We start from the raw sequence: 22,422 nt of genomic DNA, 5'->3' as shown, positions 1-22,422 counted from the left end.
TTCAGGTACTCTTCAAGTTGCTGTAAGGCCCGCCATGCCTGTTGATTGTCTCCTGGGCAATGATTTAGAAGACTCCCCTTGGGCTAAGGTGGAGAGGGAGACACATTTGAAAATGTTGGGTGTGCCAGAGTGGGTGTGTGCAACCACTCGATCCATGACAGCAAGTAAGGGTGTTGATGGGGTTCTGGAGCCTGAAAGTATGGCCCAGGACCCAGCTGTGAAGAGAAGAGGCAGGGGGCGCGGGAAACCGTCCCCCGTAGTTCCCGTGGTCCAGGAGGAGGCAGACCTCGAGGGGGATGCCCTGGAACCCACAGGTGAACAAGTTGCCGAACTGGGAGACCTGCCCGAGCTGACCCATTGGCAGCAGGATGGTGGTCCCTCCAGGGAGGAATTCTGTGCAGAACAGAAAGTGTGCCCTTCTCTTGTGGGTATGAGGCAACAGGCCTCAGCCCAAACCTCAGGTGATCAGTCAGGGTCACACTTTGTGTACTGGGAGAACGACCTCCTGTATAGCGAGCCTAAGGCTGCTGAGCCTGGGTCAGCCCGTGTGCTGGTGGTACCCCAGCGCTTCAGAGCCTTCCTACTGGGTTTGGCTCATGACGTTCCTTTAGCTGGACATCTGGGGCAGGACAAGACCTATGACAGGCTTGTCACCCATTTCTATTGGCCTCAGATGCGAAGGGACACAGATGTCCATTGCAAGACCTGTCAGACTTGCCAGGCAAGTGGGAAAAGCGGGCGGAAGCACAAGGCTCCCCTCCAACCTTTTCCCGTGGTCAGTACCCCCTTTGACCGGGTGGGGATTGACATTCTTGGGCCACTGGACCCCAAGACAGCCCTGGGCAACAGGTTCATCCTGGTCTTGGTGGACCATGCCACACGGTACCCGGAAGCCATCCCTCTCAGAACAGTGACTGCCCCCGTGGTGGGACGGGCACTAATGGGTGTTTTCTCCCGAATGGGGTTCCCCAGAGAGGTGGTGTCAGACCGGGGCACCAACTTCATTTCCAACTATATGAAGTCTCTGTGGAAGGAGTGTGGGGTAACTTATAAGTTCACCACTCCTTACCACCCTCAAGGTAATGGGTTGGTTGAAAGATTCAACCGTACCCTTAAAGGCATGATCATGGGTCTTGAAGAACCAATGAGGCGTAAATGGGACGTCCTCTTGCCATGCCTGTTGTTTGCTTACCGTGAGGTGCCACAGAAGTCTCTAGGGTTCAGCCCCTTTGAGCTTTTGTATGGTCACCCGGTAAGAGGACCTTTAAGTCTGGTCAAAGAAGGCTGGGAGCAATCTCCCAGGAAACCTCCCCAGGATGTATACAGTTACATGCTGGCCTTTAGGAACCAGACTAGGCGCTTCAGGGATCTTGCTCAGGCAAATCTGGAGGCCAGCCAGGAGGAGATGAAGCGGTGGTACGACCAGAAGGCCACTCTGGTAGAGCTTCAGCCTGGCCAGAAAGTTTGGGTCATGTCCCCTGTGGAACCTTGTGCGCTCAAGGACAGGTGGACTGGACCATTCTCCCAGGAACCCCTTGCGGGTCCTGCATGTCAACCGTTTGAAGCCCCACTTAGAAAGGTCCGAAGTGGGCATGCTCCTAGCTACAGATGCTGGAATGGAGGAGGAGAGTGAGCCTCTTCCTGACCTCCTGTATGCAAAAGAGCAAGATGGGTCAGTGGATGGTGTTGTCCTCTCTGACACACTGACCCCTGAACAGCAGCAGGATTGTCGCCATTTGTTGGGGCAATTCCCTGATCTGTTCTCCTTGATTCCTGGTGTTACTCAGTGGTGTGTCCATGATGTAGACACCGGGGACAGCACTCCTGTCAAGCACAAGGCTTACAGAGTGACTGACAAGGTCAGAGCATACATCAAGGAGGAGGTCTCCAAGATGTTTGCCCTAGGGGTGGTTGAGTCCTCTAGCAGTCCTTGGGCCAGCCCCGTGGTCTTGGTTCCAAAGGCGGCAGCGCCTGGTGCTTCACCGGAACTTCGGTTCTGTGTGGATTACCGAGGACTCAATTCAGTCACCAAGACTGACGCGCACCCCATCCCCAGAGCTGATGAGCTCATCGATCGGTTAGGGGCTGCCCAGTATCTTAGTACGTTTGATCTAACGTCTGGGTACTGGCAGATCGCCTTGACCGATGGGGCAAAAGAGAGGTCAGCATTCTCCACACCAGATGGGCACTACCAGTTCCGGGTTATGCCCTTTGGGATGAAGAATGCCCCTGCCACCTTCCAGAGGTTGGTCAACCAGGTCTTGGCTGGGCTGGAGGATTTCAGTGCCGCCTACCTGGACGACATCGCAGTGTTCAGCGCCAGCTGGGAAGAACACTTGTGCCACCTCCAGGAAGTGTTGTTGGCCCTGCGCAGAGCAGGCCTCACAATCAAAGCCAGTAAGTGCCAGATTGGGCAGGGTTCAGTGGTGTACTTGGGGCACCAAGTAGGGAGCGGCAAGGTGGCCCCCCTGCAACCCAAGATTGATACCATCCTGGCATGGGCACCGCCCAAAACCCAGACTCAGGTGAGAGCCTTCCTGGGTCTCACGGGTTACTACAGGAGGTTTGTCAAGGATTATGGTAACATTGTGCACCCCTTGACTTCGCTGACTTCCAGGAAGCAGCCACGACTTGTGAACTGGACTGACGCCTGTCAGACGGCCTTTGACACCCTGAAAACTGCAATGTGCACAGCACCCATACTCCAGGCACCCGACTTTTCTAAAGAATTTGTTGTTCAGACGGACGCTTCAGAGCATGGCGTGGGGGCTGTTCTAGCTCAGGTGAATGAAGAGGGCCGAGACTTACCTGTAGCCTTCATCAGCAGGAGGTTACTTCCCAGGGAACAGAGGTGGAGTGCGATAGAAAGAGAAGCATTTGCTGTGGTCTGGGCGCTGAAAAAGCTGAGACCCTACCTGTTTGGGACTCACTTCCGGGTGCAGACAGACCACAGGCCCCTCAGATGGTTGATGCAGATGAGGGGTGAGAATCCAAAGCTGTTGAGGTGGTCCATTTCCCTACAGGGGATGGACTTCACGGTGGAACACCGCCCTGGCACAGATCACGCCAATGCTGATGGTCTGTCCAGATTTTTCCGCCTTAGTGATGAGGACTCCCTAGGGTAAGGGTAGTTCTCCCCACATTTCAGCTGGAGGGGACACGTGTTAGACCTGGCATCATTGGCATGAGTCTCCCCTCCATTTTTTCTGTTTGCCTCCTCTGTTTACGATGTTTTTGCTGGTATATGCTTTGGGCACTGTGCCACTGCTGATCAGTGCCACAGTGCAAGTGCTCCCTATGTGAAATTGCTGTATTGATTGACTTCCATGTTTGGCTTATTTGGTTTGCTGTCAGTCCCTAGTAGAGTGCACCAGGAGTGCCAGGGCTTGTAAATACAAATGCTGCTAGTGGGCTTGCAGCACATGTTGTGCCACCCACAAGAGCGGCCTAGTAAAAGTATGTCTGAAGGTCTGCCATTGCCAGACCACGTGCAGTCTGACTGTCACGAGGACTGCGCAAGTACACCTACTTGCCAGTCCCTAAACCTTCCCTTAACTTCATGTTAGTCACCCCTATGGTAGGCCCACGGGCAGGGTGCATTGTAAGCATAAGGTAGGACAAGCCTGACAAGGTTGGCATGTCCTAATAGTGAATTACAAATAAATGCCCGGGCCCCCCACAGGGCCTAGAACAATGGTGCCCCCTTCGTTGGAGTCCCCCCTCTGGGGACTCGAAAACAACTGGCACCTCGAGCCCCTCAGGACTCTAGACCCCGAAATGCCCTCAAGAGCCTCTCGTGGCTCTGACACATGTGGCGCCGTGAGCCTCGCACTGGAGGGAAGGGGCGGGCACCATCAATGTGCCCCGACGCCCCCCTCTCCCTGAGCAGTCACTCACCGGCTGGCTGGGCTGCAGGGCGGCTCCTCTCCTCTCGTCCCAGGGCTCCAGGCACGACGCGGCAGGCTCTGCTCCTCGAGAGCTCCCGCTCCTCGGGGCTCTCTGGACACTTCTCCCTGGGCTCTCCCTCACTTTGGGAGCCTGGGGAGGACAAGGGAAGACGCCGGCTTCTCTCTTCACCGGAGCGCGGGGTGGCCTCCCGTCCGCTTCCGGTTGCCTCTCTGTCCTGCCCGGCCTGCCTGACTTCCGGGTCGCGGCAGCGGGGCGGGACTTCCGGTCGGCCTCTCCGGGGCCACGCTGTAATTGGTCGGCCGCCTCACCACTTCCGGGTCGCCGCGGGCAGCGTGGCGGCTCGCTTCTTAGGCAGGCAGGCGGGCTCCCATGATCCGAGGAGTGGGCTCCCTCGTGATCCAAATAAACCACGGACCTGGGCAATGCCGGGTGGGCACCGGCCTCCTAATCAATTATAAAGCGAGGTAGGCACTCGCTAGGCAGGCAAAGCGCTCCTCAGCGCTTAACAGGCAATTTACAGCGCTCCAAGCGCTATAATCAAAAACAAAGCGCTTCCAAGCGCTAGAGGGCATAAAGCGCGCTCCTAGCGCTACAAACAGGATAAGGCGCTCCCAGGTGCCCTCAGCAAGCAGGGCAGTAGGCAGAGGGGCAAGGCTGGGCCCAGAGCCAGCACACTGGGTCTCCAGGCAGGGAGACAGTCCAAGTGGCGGTCCTCTGGCCCAGCGACAGCAGCAGCAGCCCCTCAGGATCCTAGAAGAGAACAACTTCAGTGGGGACACAGCCCCATTTTTATACAGTGCATTCCTTTGTCTGAGGGTGCAGAGTGGGGGCGGAACCAGTCGCAGCTGGTTCTTGAGTACTCTGTTTACCTCAACCACCCTCTCTATTCACTGGCAGGGCTTGGGTCATTAGACACACCACAGGGGGGCGGAGCCAGCATTGTGTGGGGAAAACCCAGCCCATCCAGGACACAGGTACACTCCTCCCACACATCACTCATGCTAATCTCCCACTCACCACCGGGCAGACCCATCCAGACTTCCTGGAGCCTGGCATGCCAGCCAGCTCCAGCCAATCACACGCCAGCACCCTCACAGCACACGTACAGCCATGTCTAGAAATGGCGCTTCGCTACTAGACACATACATGCTGCATACACCATCTCGCAGCATCCACTCTCACGAGTTCACACATACCAGACTCAAGCCTGTACACCCCACGCATCAGGAACTACCAGGGACACATACATTCCCCATGCATTCCTATGGGCGGGCAGGCCTAGCTCAGCACATGCACTCAGAGTGCGCACGCACTTTCCACTGGGACACAGTGAAAGTGCGCAGAATCCCAAAATCACCATCTCCAGGTCACCCTTTCAAGCAAAAAGTCTAGGGGTGAACCTGCCCTAAGGGCCAAAGTCCAACACCACTGATCCTCCAAGCACTCCTGCAATGGTCTCATGTGCAGCCGTGCGTGTGGCGTGAGGAAGATACAAGAGGCCATCGACCCCAGTAGAGAAGACACCGTCCTCACTGTTGTAGATGGAACGGTCATAAGAGCCTGAGCCTTCCGAAGGAGTGATAATCGTCTCTCCTCTGAAGGAGACACGCTTGCCGACAGCGTATTGATGGAGGCTCCCAAGTACTGTATGCACTGGACCGGAGTCGGGACAGACTTGGACATGTTGATGTGCAACCCCAGCTTGTTCAAGAGAACGCACGTCTTCTGGAAGTGCGCTTGAGCTTCCGAGAAGGAGGAGGCCTTGATCAACCAATCGTCCAGGGACGGGTAGACAAACACCTTGTTCTTCCTCAGGTGTGCAGCTACCACTGCCATGCACTTCGAGAATGTCCTGGGCGCAGACTTCAGCCCGAATGGCAGTACTGTGTACTGATAATGATTGGCGCCGACTTGGAATCGCAGGAACTTCCTGTGTTTGTGTGCAATGGGCACATGGAAGTACGCATCCTGTAGGTCTATAGCACATAGCCAGTCTCCCTGTTGCAGCGGAGGATAAATCTGATGCAACTACAGCATGCAAAATTTCTCTCTACGAATCCACTGGTTTGCTTGTCGCAAATCCAGAATGGGCCTGAACTCGTTCTCGTCCTTCTTGCGAACAAGAAAGAACTGGGAGTACAGACCTCTTCCCCTTTGAGACAGATGTACGTCTTCTATTGCCTTTTTCCTTAACAGGATATCGGCCTCCGCCTGGAGCTCGCGCAGCTGAAACTGCGAGCTGACCGGTGGAATTGCTGGAGGCGGACTGGTGAACCGAAGACTGTATCCATTGCAAACAATATTCAGCACCCACTTGTCCCGAGTAATTTTTCTCCACTCTGCCAGAAAAAATCGAACGCTTCCCCCCACCGGAGTGGGTAACGGATGTAGGGGAAGTTACCGCTCAGGGCCTAGACCCAGCCCGGCCCTTGTTCGCTGCTGCCCTTGGCCGCCTCTGCCCTTCTGGCGCTTCTGGAAGGGCCTTCGGAACTGGTGCTGCTGTCCTGAAGTTTGCCCACGCCCTATGCCCTGAGCCCCAAACCGTCTCTGGAATGGGCAGGTGGTCTTCTTCTCCTTGGGCTTCTCCAACCCAACAGCCGTCAGAGTCTCGTCATCCGCATGCTTGCCAAACAGGGTTTCCCCTGAGAAAGGCAGATTGGCCACCCGCTGCTGAGCCTCTGGCTTGAGCGATGTAAGGCGAAGCCAAGCGTGGCGTCGTTGGTTGACACCATGACAGTACCCATGTGCCGCCAGAAGAGGCATCAGCCGCCGCGCTGATGAGTTGGTTCGACACCAGCATCCCCCCCTTCAGAATCTCTTGAAAGTCATCTTCTCTCGATGAATGAGCTCAGCGAATTGCTGGAGGGTCTCCCATAGGGCATGATCGTATCGCCCTAGCAAAGTTGCGGCACTAGCCGCCTTCATCGCAGTAGTTGGCGTCCCACAGACCTTTCTGCCTGCCGAGTCTATCCAGCGGCTCTCCTTATCAGGAGGTACCGTCGAAGGCGGGGTGGTGGCATGCTGCTTCCTAGCCGCCGCCACTATGACAGAGTCCGGTGTCGGATCCATCCGAAGGAGAGCCGGGTCAGAATCCGGGGCCCGGTACTTCTTAAGGAACCTGGAGGGAGCAGCCTTCGTCACCGCAGGAGTGAGAAACAACTCCTCAGCGGGCTCTACCAATCCTGGTACTAGAGCCAGCAATGGTAGAGACAGGTGCTTTTTATGGAGCGTCTTGAAAATCACAGACGTCGAAGGTGTAGGCACCGTCACTGTGATGCCCAACTTAGCTGCACCCCGCAGCAGAACATCCTGGAATGTGACGATGTCGTCTACAGGCGACACCCTCGTTCCAAGGGATTCCGACAAAGTCGGTGAGTAGTCTCTGGTCCCAGACGAGTCCGTGCAGGACCGTGATCTGCGCCTCCTGTGGCGTCGTCTTGATCTCGTTGACGACCTGTGACGACTCCGCGATCTCCCCCTCCGACCGGAGCGAGAGCGCGATCTCCTTGGCTTTGGGTGCTCCACAGGCCTCACAGGAGCAGGCGACCGTGGCCTGATTGGGGGCCTCGGCTGAGGGGTCCCCTTAGGAGGAGTCGGATATCGCGGCAGCGAAACTGACCTCGGAGGAACCACAGGCGGTCCGCCAGTTGGAAGCCAAGGAAGAGGCTGACTATGAGGATGAGGGTGATGAGGAGGTAGAAGCGGAGGCGGGGTGGGAGTCCGCGGCAGAGGTTCCTTGGGCAAGGGAGGAGGAGGTGGAGTCGACCTCGTCTTAGGAGGTGTATACACCTCAGAGTACAACGAGCCCGGTGACTTTCCCTTGTTCTCATGCGATGGAGATTCCCCTATCGGTACATGCCGCCGGCTACAATGACTCCTGGTGCCAGAACTCCTTCTGAGCCTCTTTGGCGTCGAAGAACGTCGCCCTGACGGCGGCCGTCGGTCCCTCGACGTTGACCGCCGGTCCCTCGACGTCGACCGCCTCCTTTTCGACGGTGAGCGCTTCCTTCTCGACGGCGAACGCCTTTGCCTCGACGGCGACCTTTGCCTCGACGGCGACCGCCATCGCCTCGATGACGAGCGTCTCCTCGACGCCGAACGTCTGTGAGACTTCGACGTCATCCTCGACGTCAAGGATCCACTCGACGCCGACCTCCTCCTCTTCGCCGACGCCGGGTCACTTCTCGACGTCGATTACTCGACGACGATGACAAAGAGACGTCACCGGTGACGTAGACGGCGGTCTATTCAGTTCCCTCGACGACGAGCGTCGACGCCGCTTCGACCCAGAGCCCTGGGGAGACGGGGAACAGACTGTAGTCATCCCTCTCGACACAGTTGTGTTTTTGATTCTGAAATGCAGTTTTTCACTTGTAGGTACTCTTTCAAATATGGCCTACAGTCTCCAATCTTTCACTCTGAAAATTTAGTTTTTAAGGTTTTGCCTTTAAATGAGACATGCGATGTTTCAATGACAATCAGATCTTCAGTTAGATTTTATTCAGCTGCTGGTAACCTTGCAATAATGCCAATCTTGCAGTTAAAAGATGCAGTCATAGCTGTGCCTTTAGTTCAGTTATTTTATTTTTGATATATGTGAATAGTGATGTTCAAGGGTCATGGGGTGCAATGTAGTGACTCAGCCACTTTAGTGATGCTCTGTGATGACCCTCGATCACCTCCATTGTGTACTGACTTTAGTGTGCTATGTTATTTTAGCCTTAATGTAGGATGGTCTTGCATTAGAATAATCTTGCCAAATAATAGAAGGTATGGGATGTCGAGGTACAGAGTTGTTGGTGATGGTGCACACATGTGCTCCATAGTGGATACTGAGGGATTAAGTGCATAGTGTTATTTGAATTCTGAATTTAGCTTATTGGCTTTGACGTGGTCTAATATCATTCTGCTTGCCAAGTAGTAGAGGCCTATGCTTGAGCAACTCCATATTCTAAACTGCAGCCATCTTCTGAGCCTCTGTAGGTGAGAGGTTATATTTGAGATTACATGTGTTGTCCACCAGTAGTGAACCAGACAAAACCGGTTCTTTATCGGAAGAATGTGCTCTCTCGATGCCACAGTCATAGCAAAACGCTTGGCCAGCTGCTTGTTGTGCTCTTGGTACGAGGTGGTACAGAAATCCAATGAGAACTGTAGGCGGATTTAGCTAGAAACTTATCATATCATTTGTTTGTATTCCTTGTGAAGGAAGGTCGGGACCCTTTTTTACAAAGTACTTACAGAGGGATGGGCGATTCCCCTCGAATGGGTAATTGTTGATACGGGAGGGAAATCGGCTCCCATCAGGGATATTTAAATTCTAATTATTCTATCCAATACATGCGTTGTGTACCCTCTCGGATGGGGAGGTGTTGCGACTTGTTATTTGCAAGCTCCTCTGCAATGGTCTTATATGTTGTCAGTGTTTATTCCTTTCTTGGGTAAGTATTGTGAAATGTGGTGTCTTTCTGGATCCTGAGAAATGATGTGGTAAGTAATAGCCTGGTGACTGACAGAAGCACCAAAACATACGGAGAAGTAGGTCATTACAGAAGTAGAATACAGTAATCAGGTAGTGGGCAGGCAGGGAGATTCCCTCTTGAAAAAATGAGGAATGGAATACCTGGGTATGAACAAAAGGTAACTGTACACCGAGATGGATGCAAAACTTCACAAGTAAAGGATCTAAATAAGACTTCTTTTGTGAAATAAAAAAGTACTAGAAGACATCTGGCTATAGGGATCAGACACATGAGGAATTCCTAAAAGGGAACGGTTTCATAAGGAATAAATAGTAATAAATCAAAGAAATGATTGCACTCAAAACTTAAAATGGTGAAGGGACATTGAGGAAAATCAAACTTTCATTTTTAGCATACAAATACAAACAGATGATTAAACAATATACCAATGCTCTAAAAGTGAAACCCCAACGAAAAATACAATTTTAGAAAACTATTACCTTGTTTTTATATAGCACATTAGACCATATTTGTACAGTTTTTAAATGCTACATATATGAAGCATTATTGACCACTTGAATAGTATACATGTTTGCAACGTCAGATGGACGGATGTTGGAGCCTGCCTTGCAGGTATTCAAACGTGTGAACTTCCAAGCACAGCATAGTTCAGCAACAACTATTCAACTCATTGAACCATACTGTACCAATGAACATTAAAATACTGCTTTATAAACTAAAGTTTGCAAATTAAGTTGAAAACTGACACTAAGAAATAGATTTAAATTTCCAAATGAGAAAAAAAAGAAAGATACAGAGGCAAGACAGCGGAGTACACATGAAGCACAAAGAAAGACAAATTGCAGAGGAAACAATATGAACAACGCACAAAGATTTGGACATGTGTCACAGTGAATGGGAATTAGTGAAGGAAAGTTAAAAAAAACACACTAGTGGAAAGAAAGGAAGGTAAAATATAGGAAAAAGAAAGAAGAAAATAAAGTAAAAATATCTAATAAAAACAGAAACATAATTAGACATACATAGCTAAGTAGAGACATAGGACACAGTAAAATTGAATATGCTACTTACCAGTATGCATCTGTTCTTGGCATGTAGGGCTGCTAACATTCATATCTTAGCATTAGATCGCCGCCTAGTGTTGGGTCCGGATGATCGCACATTGTTGTCCTGGAAGAGTCTTCGAAGTATCCTGAGATAGGTGGCTCCTCCCCTGGACTACAGTGCGCATGGGCATCGGCTCCATCCCCAGATTGTTTTTCGCCATTGTGGCAGAAGATGGAGTGAAAAGTGTAAAGGATGTCCATGCTAATGATTGAATACAATAGTATATCTGCAGCTGCGACAGGCACCGGGGAGGAGGGTGGGCGATATGAATGTTAGCAGCCCTACATGCCAAGAACAGATGCATACTGGTAAGTAGCATATTCAGTTCGAGGCATGTGGGCTGCTAAATTCATATCTTAGCATAGAATACATAGCAGTCCCTCCATCAGCGGCGGTTGCCCGTGCCAGCTGCAGAAACCTGAAAAAGTGTCTTGAGAACAGCCTGTCCTACAGCAGCTTGCTGCTTGGAATGCACATCAACACAGTAGTGTTTTGTAAAGGTATGTGGTGTAACCCACGTGGCTGCTCTGCAAATGTCCTCTAAAGGAATGTGCCCTAGGAAAGCCATGGATGCCCCCAATTTGCGCGTGGAGTGCGCCCTTGGGGGTATCGTTAAAGTGCGCTTGGCCTTTTGATAACAGATTTGGATGCACTTAACAATCCACCTGGCTATTCCTGCTTTGGAAATAGGGTTGCCTTTATGTTGTGGTGAGAAGGCAACAAAAAGTTGTTTTGTCTTCCTAAAGTGTTGTGTCCTGTCTATGTAGTACATCAACGCCCTCCGTACGTCTAACGTATGGAGCATTCTTTCCGCCACCGTTTGTGGGTTTTGGAAGAATGCCGGCAAGTCATTAGTTTGGTTGAGATGAAACTGTGACACCACCTTCGGAAGGAATTTGGGGTTAGTACGTAGCACTACCCTATTTGGATGAATTTGAATGAATGGCTCTTGGATTGTGAGCGCTTGTAGCTCACTAACACGCCTCAGTGACGTAATAGCAATTAGGAAAGCTACTTTCCACGTTAGGAACTGGAGTTCACACGAGTGCAGTGGCTCAAATGGTGGTCCCATCAATCTGGTGAGGACCACATTGAGGTTCCACACCGGAGCTGGCGGTGTTCTTGGGGGAATGACTCGTTTCAGACCTTCAAGGAAAGCTTTAATGGCAGGCACCCTGAAGACAGAGAGATGCTGCCTATTCTGAAGATAAGCTGCGATGGCGGATAGATGTATCCGAATAGAAGTGAACGCTAGATTGCACTTGTAAAGATGTAGCAGATAGCAAATGATGTTAGGGATAGATGCATCTAGCGGGTTGATGTCATTGGCTGTACAGTAAATGACAAAACGCTTCCATTTTGCAGCATAGCATGCTCTGGTAGTTGGCTTCCTTGCCTCCTTGATGATGTTCATGCATTCTGGAGGTAGGTTAAGGTATCCAAACTCTAGGACTTCAGGAGCCAGATCGCCAGGTTGAGCTGTCGCGGATCTGGATGCTGAATTTCTCCATGGTTCTGCGTCAAAAGTCTGGGCGTGAGGCGCAGTCTTTGATGCGGCACCACTGAGAGTTCGAGGAACGTGGTGTACCATGCTTGGCGCGCCCACGTTGGAGCAACCAGGATGAGAGTCATCGCGTGCTGCCTTAGCTTTCTTGCCACCAGCGGTATCAGAGGGGCTGGCGGAAAAGCGTACGCAAATTTGCCTGACCAGTTCATCCATATCGCATTCCCCTGCGACTGTGGGTGAGGGAACCTGGCGGCAAAGTGTTGGCATTTTGCGTTTTCTTTTGTTGCAAACAGGTCTATCTCCGGATGACCCCACTGCTGGAAGTACGGGTGGAGTACAGATGGGTGTAACTCCCACTCGTGCATTTGATGGCTGTATCTGCTGAGCAGATCCGCCATCTGATTGTCCTTGCCCGGGAGGTGTTCTGCCATGAGGAAGATGTTCCTCTGAATGGCCCACCGCCACATGCCCTGAGCCAGATGAGACAGCTGTGGCGAGTGGGTGCCCCCCTGCTTTTGAATGTAGTACATCGCGGTCATGTTGTCCGTCCGGACTAACACTACCTTGTTGCACAGATGTACAATGAAGGACTTGAGCGCCATGAAGATTGCCATCAGTTCCAGATAGTTGATGTGCATCTTCTGTTGCTGCGTCGTCCATAGTCCCTGCACTGTGTAAGTGAGCAGATGAGCTCCCCATCCCTGGAGAGATGCGTCCGTTGTCAGGATAATCTGTGGCACTGGCTCCTGGAACAGTCGGCCCTTGCAAAGGTTGTGTGGAGTCCACCAATGCAGAGTCGTATGCCCGACTGGTAACCAACACTAGGTCTGTTAATTGTCCCTGAGCCTGTGTCCACTGATTTGCTAAGCACTCCTGGAGCGGGCGCATATGTAACCGTGCGTGAGGGACTATGAAGATGCAGGAGGCCATCATGCCTATCAACTGCATGAACACTCTCGCTGGAAGGGAGTGTTGTGGTCTGAACCTCTGGATTAGAGACTGCATGCTGTCTATCCTGACTTGGTTTGGTTGTGCCATGGCCGTCAGGGTATTGATCGTCGCACCTAGAAACTGCCGGACATGTGCCGGCTGAAGATGCGACTTTGGGTAGTTCAACGAGAAACCTAAATCGTGAAGGAGGTGAATGGTAGTCGACATGTCCGCGGCGCACTGTTGTTCCGACTTGGCTTGAACGAGCCAGTCGTCCAGGTAGGGGTAGACATGGATGTTCTGCCTCCTGAGGTGCGCTGCTACTGTCGCCAGACACTTGGTAAACACTCTTGGGGCTGTGGTGACTCCGAAGGGTAGGACCTTGAACTGATAATGCCTGCCTTGGATAGTGAACCTGAGGTATTTCCTGTGGGACGGGTGTAGTGGAATGTGGAAATAAGCATCCTTGAGGTCTAAGGTTGCTAAGAAGTCCCCTTGGTTTAACAAGGGAAGAATCTGTTGCAGTGTAAGCATATGGAAATGTTCTGACAGTATATACAGGTTGATGGGACGCAGATCCAGAATGGGTCTGAGAGATCCGTCCTTCTTTGGAATAAGGAAGTACAGGGAATATACCCCCGTGCCTTCCTCCTCCACTGGCACGAGCTCGATTGCGCCTTTTTGCAGCATCACCACCACTTCCTGCTGCAATAAGTGCAAGTGCTCTGCGGACATAGGCCTTTGCCTTGGTGGAATGTTGGGTGGAGTGGATTTTAACTCTAGACAATAACCGTACTGGACGAGTTGTCGCACCCACCTGTCTGTGGTGATGTTTCTCCAGACGGGCAGGAACTGCTGTAGTCTCCCCCCGACAGGTGTTAAGTGGTCGGGGGGCAGTGACAGAGAGTCACTGTTTGCTTGGGGTAGAGGAGCGGGAGTTGTTGTTTCCTCTGCCACGTCCTCTGGTGCTGTTTCCTCGGTAACCCCCCTTGTTCTGTTTGGGGTACGAGGACTGTGCTCCACCTCTAGAGAATTGCGATTGTTGACCCATTTGTCCTCTGGTGACTCCACGTACACCTGAGCGACGAAAATTATTGCCACGAAACTGTTGTGATTGTAGGGCCCCCATAGACTTAGCAGTTTCGGTGTCTTTTTTAATTTTTTCTAGGGTGGTGTCAACATCTGGACCAAACAGTCTATCAGGATTGACTGGCTGATTAAGTATGGTTGTTTGAATGTCAGGTTTAAACCCCGATATGCGGAGCCACGCCTGTCGTCTCAGCATGACGCTAGTGTTAATGGCCCTAGCGGCTGTGTCCGCGGCATCAAGTGCACACTTTATGGCTGCGTTGGAGATCAGTTTTCCCTCCTCTATAAGCAGTTTGGTGCCCTCTTGAAACTGCGGAGGCAGGTGTTGTAAAACTTGCTCTAGGGTGTCGTAATGCGCCCTATCATAACGTGCCAAGAGTGCCTGTGTATTTGCAATACGCCAAAAATTGGCAGCCTGTGCAGCTACTCTTTTGCCCCCTGCCTCTAGCACTTTGGACTCCTTATCCGGGGGAGGAGCTTCACCCATTGTTTGGGAGTTGGCCCTTTTGCGGGCATTTGCGACCACCAGGGAGTCCAGCGGCAACTGTCCCCGAATGTATGCCGGGTCTGCAGGTGCTGGTCTGTACTTCTTCTCGATACGTGGATTGACCACTCTCGCCCTGGTAGGTTCTTTAAAGATGTCCGCAGCATGTTTGAGGACCCCTTTGAGCATAGGCAGTGTCTTTACTGTCCTTTCAGAGACTGAAAAAGTGTCAAATAGAAAGTCTTCTTCTACCGGGTCAGCATGCATGTCCACATCATGATTAGCAGCTGCCCTCTCAATGAGTGCATGAAAACCTGCAGAATCTTCTGTTGGGGATGCACGTGCACTGAAAGGCTGTGGGTCTTGCCCCACATTTTGGGTGCCTTGGTCACCAATGTCATCATATGAATCTGGCTGTGCATCTGGTTCATTGATGGGGAAAGTGTATTGGTCATCTTCGTCATATCCCTCACCCTCAGAGTGTTCTGGGGAAGGAGTTGGGCTCCTTCTTGGAGGAGGCTGGATAGGTTCCATGAGGCCTGAAGCGTCCTGTGGAAGCTTTTTCTTCTTCAGGGGGATGACATAGGAGTCCACTGGCTGTGAAGTGATCCTCCTCTTGTAAAGGGTCAATTTGCCCGTGTCTGCGTCGATAAAACGCTCAGAATCCTCTTCTGAGTCGAGTATCCGACTTGAAAATGCCCCTGCCGTTGAAGAATCCGACTTCTTTGGCGTCGATTTTGTTGAAAAGGCCTTCGGCGCCTCTTTTGGCAGCAGAAGGAAGAGAAGTTTACCCGCAGGCTTCACCGGAACGTCCATCGGCTTCTGTGGCGATGGCATTGGAGCCGACGTAGCAGAGGCCTTCTCCCTGATTCTCTGTAGTGAAGAGGCAATGGGGGACGCGTCACTTACAGTGGCTTTTGGCACCGACGAGGAGGTTTTGACCTTGCCCTCGGATCCGACGTCCTGTTGGCCCTTCTGAGTTTTGGACGATGATGCCGCAGCCGCCGACCCAGAGTCCTTGGACCGATGCGCAGATGTGCCAGCCTTCGATCCGTGTGATTTTGTCGGCTCCGTCTCCACCATGCGTCCGACTAACGAAGTCCCAGTCGGAACCGGAGCCGTGTCGCTGGCTTTGGCGGGCTTTGCCGGCGTCGCAGCGTTTGACCCGTGCCGACCACCCTTCTTAGAGGATCCCTCCTCTGGCGCCGATTTCGACACTGTGGAATCGACAGATTTCTTCGACTTCTGTGGACCGGAGGCCGACGGAGTCGATGAAGCAGCAGGTTTAGTCGTTTTTGGTGGTACGGCCGCCATCTTAGGGACGCTCGAATCCATAAGTTTCGGTTTCGATTTTGGGTCGGCCATTTTAGGTGTAGTCGATACCGTAGGTTTCAGTTTCGGTTTCGATACTGGCTGCGCAGCAAGTATGTCCGTGGCCGGGCCTGAAGGCGGGGCCGTGGCTTGCGGTACGGGGTCTTGGGTAAGGCCGACAGGTGATCCCGTGACCCGATCTCGATCTTCGTAACCTTCGGGGCATAGCTCGTCCCCTGAGCTATCTTCCGCGGCCCCATAAATCTCTTCGACGTCCCCTACCTCGTCGACGTATTCAAGGCCTTGACCCACGACTCCGTCGTCGTCTTCCGGATCTGCCTCGACCTCCGTCTCGGGGGGGGGGAGATTTGAAGATGATGGCTCTGGTCCTCCTCTTCTTGGTCGCCGAAGATGTTTTCTGGATCCGGGGCCGCTTGTCTGGCCTCAAGGCGCACCGCGCGCCGAAGCTTGAGTGTCTTCTTGGACCTGAATCTTGCGCAGGCCATGCAGTTGTCTTCGTTATGGTCTGGTGAAAGGCATTTGTTACAGACCGGGTGCACGTCTATATGTGGGTATTTGGACCCACAGAGCGGACAGAACTTAAACGGACTCCGCTCCATGCTGGAAAGTTGCGGTCGTGTCGCGATGAGAAGGCCTCGATGTCCGAAGAGTGCAAGTACTCCGCTGATTCCGACTCCAAGAGACGGAAGAACTCGAGACCGTACGCAAACAATACCGACGCAAAGAATACAAGGCCTTTTGGCCGTAAAAAGTTAGTTTTTCTCGGTTCCGACAGAGAGACGTCGAGACCGCATCCGAACCCAATGGCGGAAAAAAACAATCTGGGGATGGAGCCGATGCCCATGCGCACTGTAGTCCAGGGGAGGAGCCACCTATCTCAGGATACTTCGAAGACTCTTCCAGGACAACAATGTGCGATCATCCGGACCCAACACTAGGCGGCGATCTAATGCTAAGATATGAATTTAGCAGCCCACATGCCTCGAACATAATTGAAACTAGAAGAGGAAATAAAAAATAGACAGGTGCAGGTAAATACATTGAAAACAAAGAAACAACAGAAAACAAAACGCACAAAGGTAAAAGAAAATGATAAAATGGAAAGAGCTAAGCAAAATAATAAAAAAAGATTAAACAAGAACACATAGGTAAGAAAAGGAGGATATAAGGAAAATTAATTAAAGAAACAAAAGTAAAATGTAGGATAGAAATTAAATAAAAAATGAAACTAAGAAATAAAATGAACAGGAAGACGAAGGAGTGAACAATATCAATGAAATAAACAATTAAGGACAAAATTAGACAAAGTCAAATCTAAGGAAAATATATGATTCTATGGCAGGACCGGAGGCTCGGATTATGCTTTTCTTCCTTCGCTATTTATTATCATTACACAACACAGCAGCCTCAGAAAAGCTTCAACCAATGCTTATATGCAAAAACAAAGAAGCTTCTAGATTAACTCAATGAATGTCAACAGACAAAAACCACAACTCCCATGAGTCCACAGTAATAGTCCATAATATGTAGTCCTTCTATGTCAACAAAGGGTAGATAATCAGTCCCTCTTAACTCTTCCTCCTCTTTCTTCGCTGCTCACGCAGCCAGTTAAGTGCTCTATTTCATTTTATTGACTTAATGTAAACGTGTGTGGTATTGTTCTCGCCGTCTGTTTAAGGGGGCGGGGAGGAACAAGGGCTCTGTTGTTGTTGTTTCTTTTGCAGTGTCCCACAGTCGCGGGAGCATTTTTCGCTCCTTACGCGACTTTTGGCCACATTTCCTTGCGGTGCATTAACGACTGCTAGAGGTCGCGCGCGCACGTCTCGTTGGCTTCTCGCGCGCTCTCCTCACTTAGAGGAGCCACGCTGAGGTGCCGATCGAGACGGAGCCTTGCCCTACATCGCCCCACTGAACGCCCGGTTACCGGGTTCGTATATGCACAACAATACCATAATTTGACGCCCTTTGGGGTCCGTAGTGCGGTTCTGACCGCGTGAAACCGCCGACAGGCAGGTGTGGCACTGCAAGCTTCTGTGTGGTCAACGCGCGGTGGGGCAGTGAGACCCGGTCCTGTCAGAAGGGTCAGCACCTTGTGGGGTTTGGTGCTGCCCCGATTGCCAGTGATATTGGCCCACAAGTCAATTGCAGCCCGGTGGTCGGCCCATATATTTTGACGCCCTCCTTTGTGGGTAGTGATTTTAAAGGTCACTTGAGCCTCCCTCCTTTTAGATAATGGACCAGGAGGAGTACTATGAGGAGGGTCCCCACTCCTATCTAACGGATGACGAATTTTATCAGGCAGTGGATAGTTCCATCTATCGTTGTGTCACTGACGTGGTGGGACCCATGGAGGACCGCCTTTCGGCGCGGAGTGTGCAAAAATCGCGCAAGCCCAGGCTGGGGTACCCACTGGTGTCCTGGGCCCCTCAGGTGAGGCCCCTCCTGCCCCGAAGAAGCCCTGTAGGGAGAGTGCACCGGAAGGGGGGCAGGGGTGGACAGGCACCTTTGAGCGTCTTAAAGATGCTTTTTTGGCTAAGGCGACTGCTATCCCCCCAGCACCACTTTCGGCGCTGGAGCCCTCAGTGGCCTCAGGGACTGCTCCTCCGTCTCCGGGGGAGGACACCCCTGACACGGATGACGAGTCGGTGCGCGCTTGGCGCCCCTCGGGCTCGGTCGCGGAGTTACCCAGGGACAGTTCAGGCATGCTGGATCCGGACGAGATCATGCATCCGCGATCTGCGGCCTGGGCGCCGGGTGACACGGTGGCTAAGTTCGTGGCGAGTCGCCTGCGCAAGCCTTTAGAGAAGGAGCCTTTAGAGAAGGAGGCTAGAGGGTGCCTGCGAGGGGAGTGTCTGAGGCCCACGCTAGAAGATAAGGTGGCCTTGACCCCTGAGTTAGATGCTAAGATGGCCACCTTCCTGGCGAAGTTTATGAAGGACCCGCGCATGGGCATTGATTGCTCCTGGCGGTCATGCAAAGACAAACTGTTAGACGCGGTTGGTCCCGCCACGAAGATCCTCGACATGGCGGAAGAGGCGAAGGCCACAGGCGCAGTCATCTCGCCCGAAGTCTTGTCGAACTAGGCATAGCGTGTCATAATCTTCTTAGGAAACGCCAACTGTGCCCTGTCGACGGAGCGCCGGCGGTCACTGCTCATTAAGCTGGACCCGAAGCTGGGAGATTTGGCTTCCTCGGAAGCGGGCACTGTGGCCCAAGGGGGTCTCTTTGGTGAACCTTTTATAAGGAGCTGGGAAAATTTGTGTCCACGTTTACATCCCCAGACAAAGCCCATTCCAACATTAAGCGTGTCTTTCAGCAACGTTTCTCCCAAGGGGCCGGTCGTGGTAGGGGCCGCTCGACTGGCTGTGGCGGACAGAATGCCAATAATAGAGGGCAAGGCTCCGGTAGAAGCCAGTATCAAACCTCAGCCAATTTCAACAACTTCTACCCCACCCGTGGACAACGCTTCGGCGGTCGGGGCTTCCGGAAGAACTCTGGACCCACCAATTCCAACGGTAAGTGTCATCCCTGCAGACCAAGTGCTCATTGGCGGCCGCTTAGCGGCCTTTTACGAGGAATGGGTGTCACTTACTGCAGACGCTTGGGTCTTGCAGACGGTACGGGGGTTCCACATAGAGTTCTACGATCTGCCCATCCAGGTGGGTTTTCCCCGTTCTATAGTTTTCTCAGATGCCGACGCGCAATTGATAGACGAGGAGGTCTCCGAGTTGCTGCGCAAGGGAGCCATTCGTCAATCAATGCGTCACCCCGCGGGGTTTCGCAGCAATGTTTTCCTGGTGGACAAGACGGATGGGGGCAAGCGTCCAGTAATCAACCTCAAGGAGTTCAACGGGTGGTTGGTTTACCGGCATTTCAAAATGGAAGGCATTCACCTCCTGAGGGACGGGCTCCTCCCTCGGGACTCGATGGTGCGGTTGGACCTCAAGGATGCTTATCTGGTGGTCCCCATACATCCCCCTCACCGTCGTTTCCTGCAGTTTTGCTGGCTCTGGGTTCATCATCAACAGTTCCAAATCAGTTCTGGTTCCCTGTCAGAAAGTTACCTTTCTTGGGTTCGTCATAGATTCCATCAGTGGATGTTGGACGATCAGGTTTTCCAGTGGCTGAACGAACGATCGGTGGGGTCCGTTCTCCGTGGACCTGTTTGCGTCTCGGCTGGATCATCAGCTTCCACGGTTTTTCAGCTGGAGGCCGGACCCTCTGGCGGAGGCCACAGACGCCTTTCTATAGGACTGGAGTCAAGAGAGGCCCTTTGCGTTTCCTCCTTTCTCGATGGTGGTGCTGACGGCGGCCCAGGTTCGCCTTCAGGAAGTGGATTTGGTGTTAATCACACCGCTATGGAGGTCTCAAGTCTGGTTCCCAGTTCTACTGGAACTTTCTTAGGATTCTCCAATCCTACTCCCCCAGCTTCCTCATCTCCTGGTCAATCCAGATCGGGAGCCGCATCCTCATCACTCTGGGTTCTCTCCGCCTCATGGCATGGAGGTTTTCCGGCACCGCTGGTCGATCCCAGGCCTTTCGAGGTCAGCTGAGGGCTTGTTGTCAAAAGCCTGGGCAACCAGTACGGCGAAGCGCTACAAATCCGCTTGGACTATGTGGATGCGTTGGTGTCTTTGAAGGGATATGGATCCCCTGGTCGCGGGAATCGTTCCCATCTTGAATTTTTTAGCCGAATTGGCAACCAAGGGCCTCGCGTACAGAACAATTAACGCTATGCGTTCAGCGATTTTAGCGGGCCATCATCCGGTGGACGGATCACCCGTGGGGGAACATCCATTTGTTTGTAGGCTCCTCCGGGGTATTCGTCTTTCGTTGCCTCCAGAACCTCGATATTTGGTCCTTTGTGATGTTAATGTGGCTTTGAACCTTTTTTTGTCCTAGCAGCCTAACAAGTATTTGTCCTTGAAGGAACTTTCAGCAAAATTGGCTATTCTTTTGTGCCTGGTGTCTTGCCGGAGAGTCTCCGATGTTCGTGCCTTGGACGTTTCAGCACGGGGTTTTTTTCCCCCCGGAGGGGGTTACTTTCACAGTAGGGCGCCACACAAAATCCGCTTCACGAGTTATCTCGTACCCAGCCTTTGTGGACGTTCCTAAGTTGTGTGTTGTGCAGTGCTTGAAGGCCTATGAGGATATGACTCTGGAAATTCGCCCCCCGGGCGAACAACAATTACTAATTGCCTTGCGAAAACCACACAAAGCAGTCTCTTCCCCCACCAATGCCAGGTGGGTGCGATGGGTCATGCAAGAAGCAGGCATTGACACTAAGCGTTTTGGAGCTCACTCTGCCAGGGGAGCCATGGCTTCTAAGGCTTTCTCTGTAGGAGCTTGTTTGGAGGATTTAATGCGAGCGGCCGATTGGTCCTCAGATTCCACGTTCAAGAGGTTTTACTTTAAACCAATGGTGGATATCGCTCAGTTAGTGGTGAGTAAGCTTTAAACTAGCATAATCCGAGCCTCCGGTCCTGCCATAGAATCGAAATTTTCCTAGCTAACGTAACGGTAAGTTTCAATTCTATTAAGGACACGGAGGCGAGGATTATCCCACCCAGGAGTTCACTGATGGAGAACCCATCCGTATGGCAGTAAGTAACTAGGTTTACGATTTGTACATATGTCATGCCATTTTAATGCTGATCCTCTGTTTAAAGGTTGTAAGCAAGGTTATTTTTGCAACGCTTACGCTGTTGTTTTTTCCTGCTAGGGAATGACGGCTCCAAACAGGACCAATGAACAAGAATGCGTAATCTGCGCGGAGGAAGAGTGAAGAGGGACTGATTATCTACCCTTTGTGGACATAGTTGAAGGACTACATTATGGACTATTACTGTGGACTCATGGGAGTTGTGGTTTGTGTCTGTTGACATTCAATGAGTTAATCTAGAAGCTTCTTTGTTTTTGCATATAAGCATTGGTTGAGGCTTTTCTGAGGCTGCTGTGTTGTGTAATGATAATAAATAGCAAAGGAAGAAAAGCATAATCCTCGCCTCCATGTCCTTAATAGATTTTAAACTTACTGTTACGTTAGCTAGGCAAATTTCGATTCACCACCTCACTCTCGTGAGTAGCAAGTCAGAAGGAAGAATATCCACTTGTGTTTCATCATTTCGAAATATCCGAGACAGAACAAGTACATCTCATGGTACAAACATTGTAAAAGCTACGCTGTTAGCACCTAATCTGACCAATTAAAAATGGGTCTACTCATGGGGCACAAATACATACGTAATAAGTATAGAAACTACAAAACTATAGTAGGATATGAGTAAAGGTCACTTATAAATTTTTTATATGGTGAGCTGTTAATAGAGGATAATCATACCTGTCCAATGTGCTCTTCACATCCTGGGGGGAACAAAAACACAAAAGGCTCAAAACGGAGCTAATAAAGCTTACGTTTACAGTAAAACGTATATTTTAAAAAGTTACTCATAAGTGTAAAAATTACAAATAACTATATACAAATAGATAAATATTGACCACTGACATTTTTATTAGCAGCCTTCTCAGACCAAGCACCAAGTGCAGATTTACCTGATAAACTGTGTTCAATGCAATAGGAA

At 51.6% G+C, this 22,422-nt stretch overlaps 1 protein-coding gene across 2 annotated transcripts in view; it reads right to left on the bottom strand.

The window, feature by feature from the left end:
- LOC144756149 (E3 ubiquitin-protein ligase TRIM39-like) overlaps window positions 1–22,422 on the bottom strand; it is a 439,360-nt gene that overhangs the window by 340,446 nt on the left and 76,492 nt on the right. For both annotated transcript variants that reach the window (XM_078645725.1, XM_078645726.1), the window contains exon 5: window positions 22,182–22,204. In XM_078645725.1, the coding sequence (XP_078501851.1) occupies window positions 22,182–22,204 (23 nt within the window). The remainder of the gene's footprint in view (window positions 1–22,181; window positions 22,205–22,422) is intronic.

This window comes from Lissotriton helveticus, chromosome 5_1 (genome assembly GCF_964261635.1).
Source record: "Lissotriton helveticus chromosome 5_1, aLisHel1.1, whole genome shotgun sequence".
In the NCBI taxonomy this organism is placed as follows: domain Eukaryota; kingdom Metazoa; phylum Chordata; class Amphibia; order Caudata; family Salamandridae; genus Lissotriton; species Lissotriton helveticus.
This window is presented reverse-complemented; position numbering and strand designations above follow the sequence as displayed.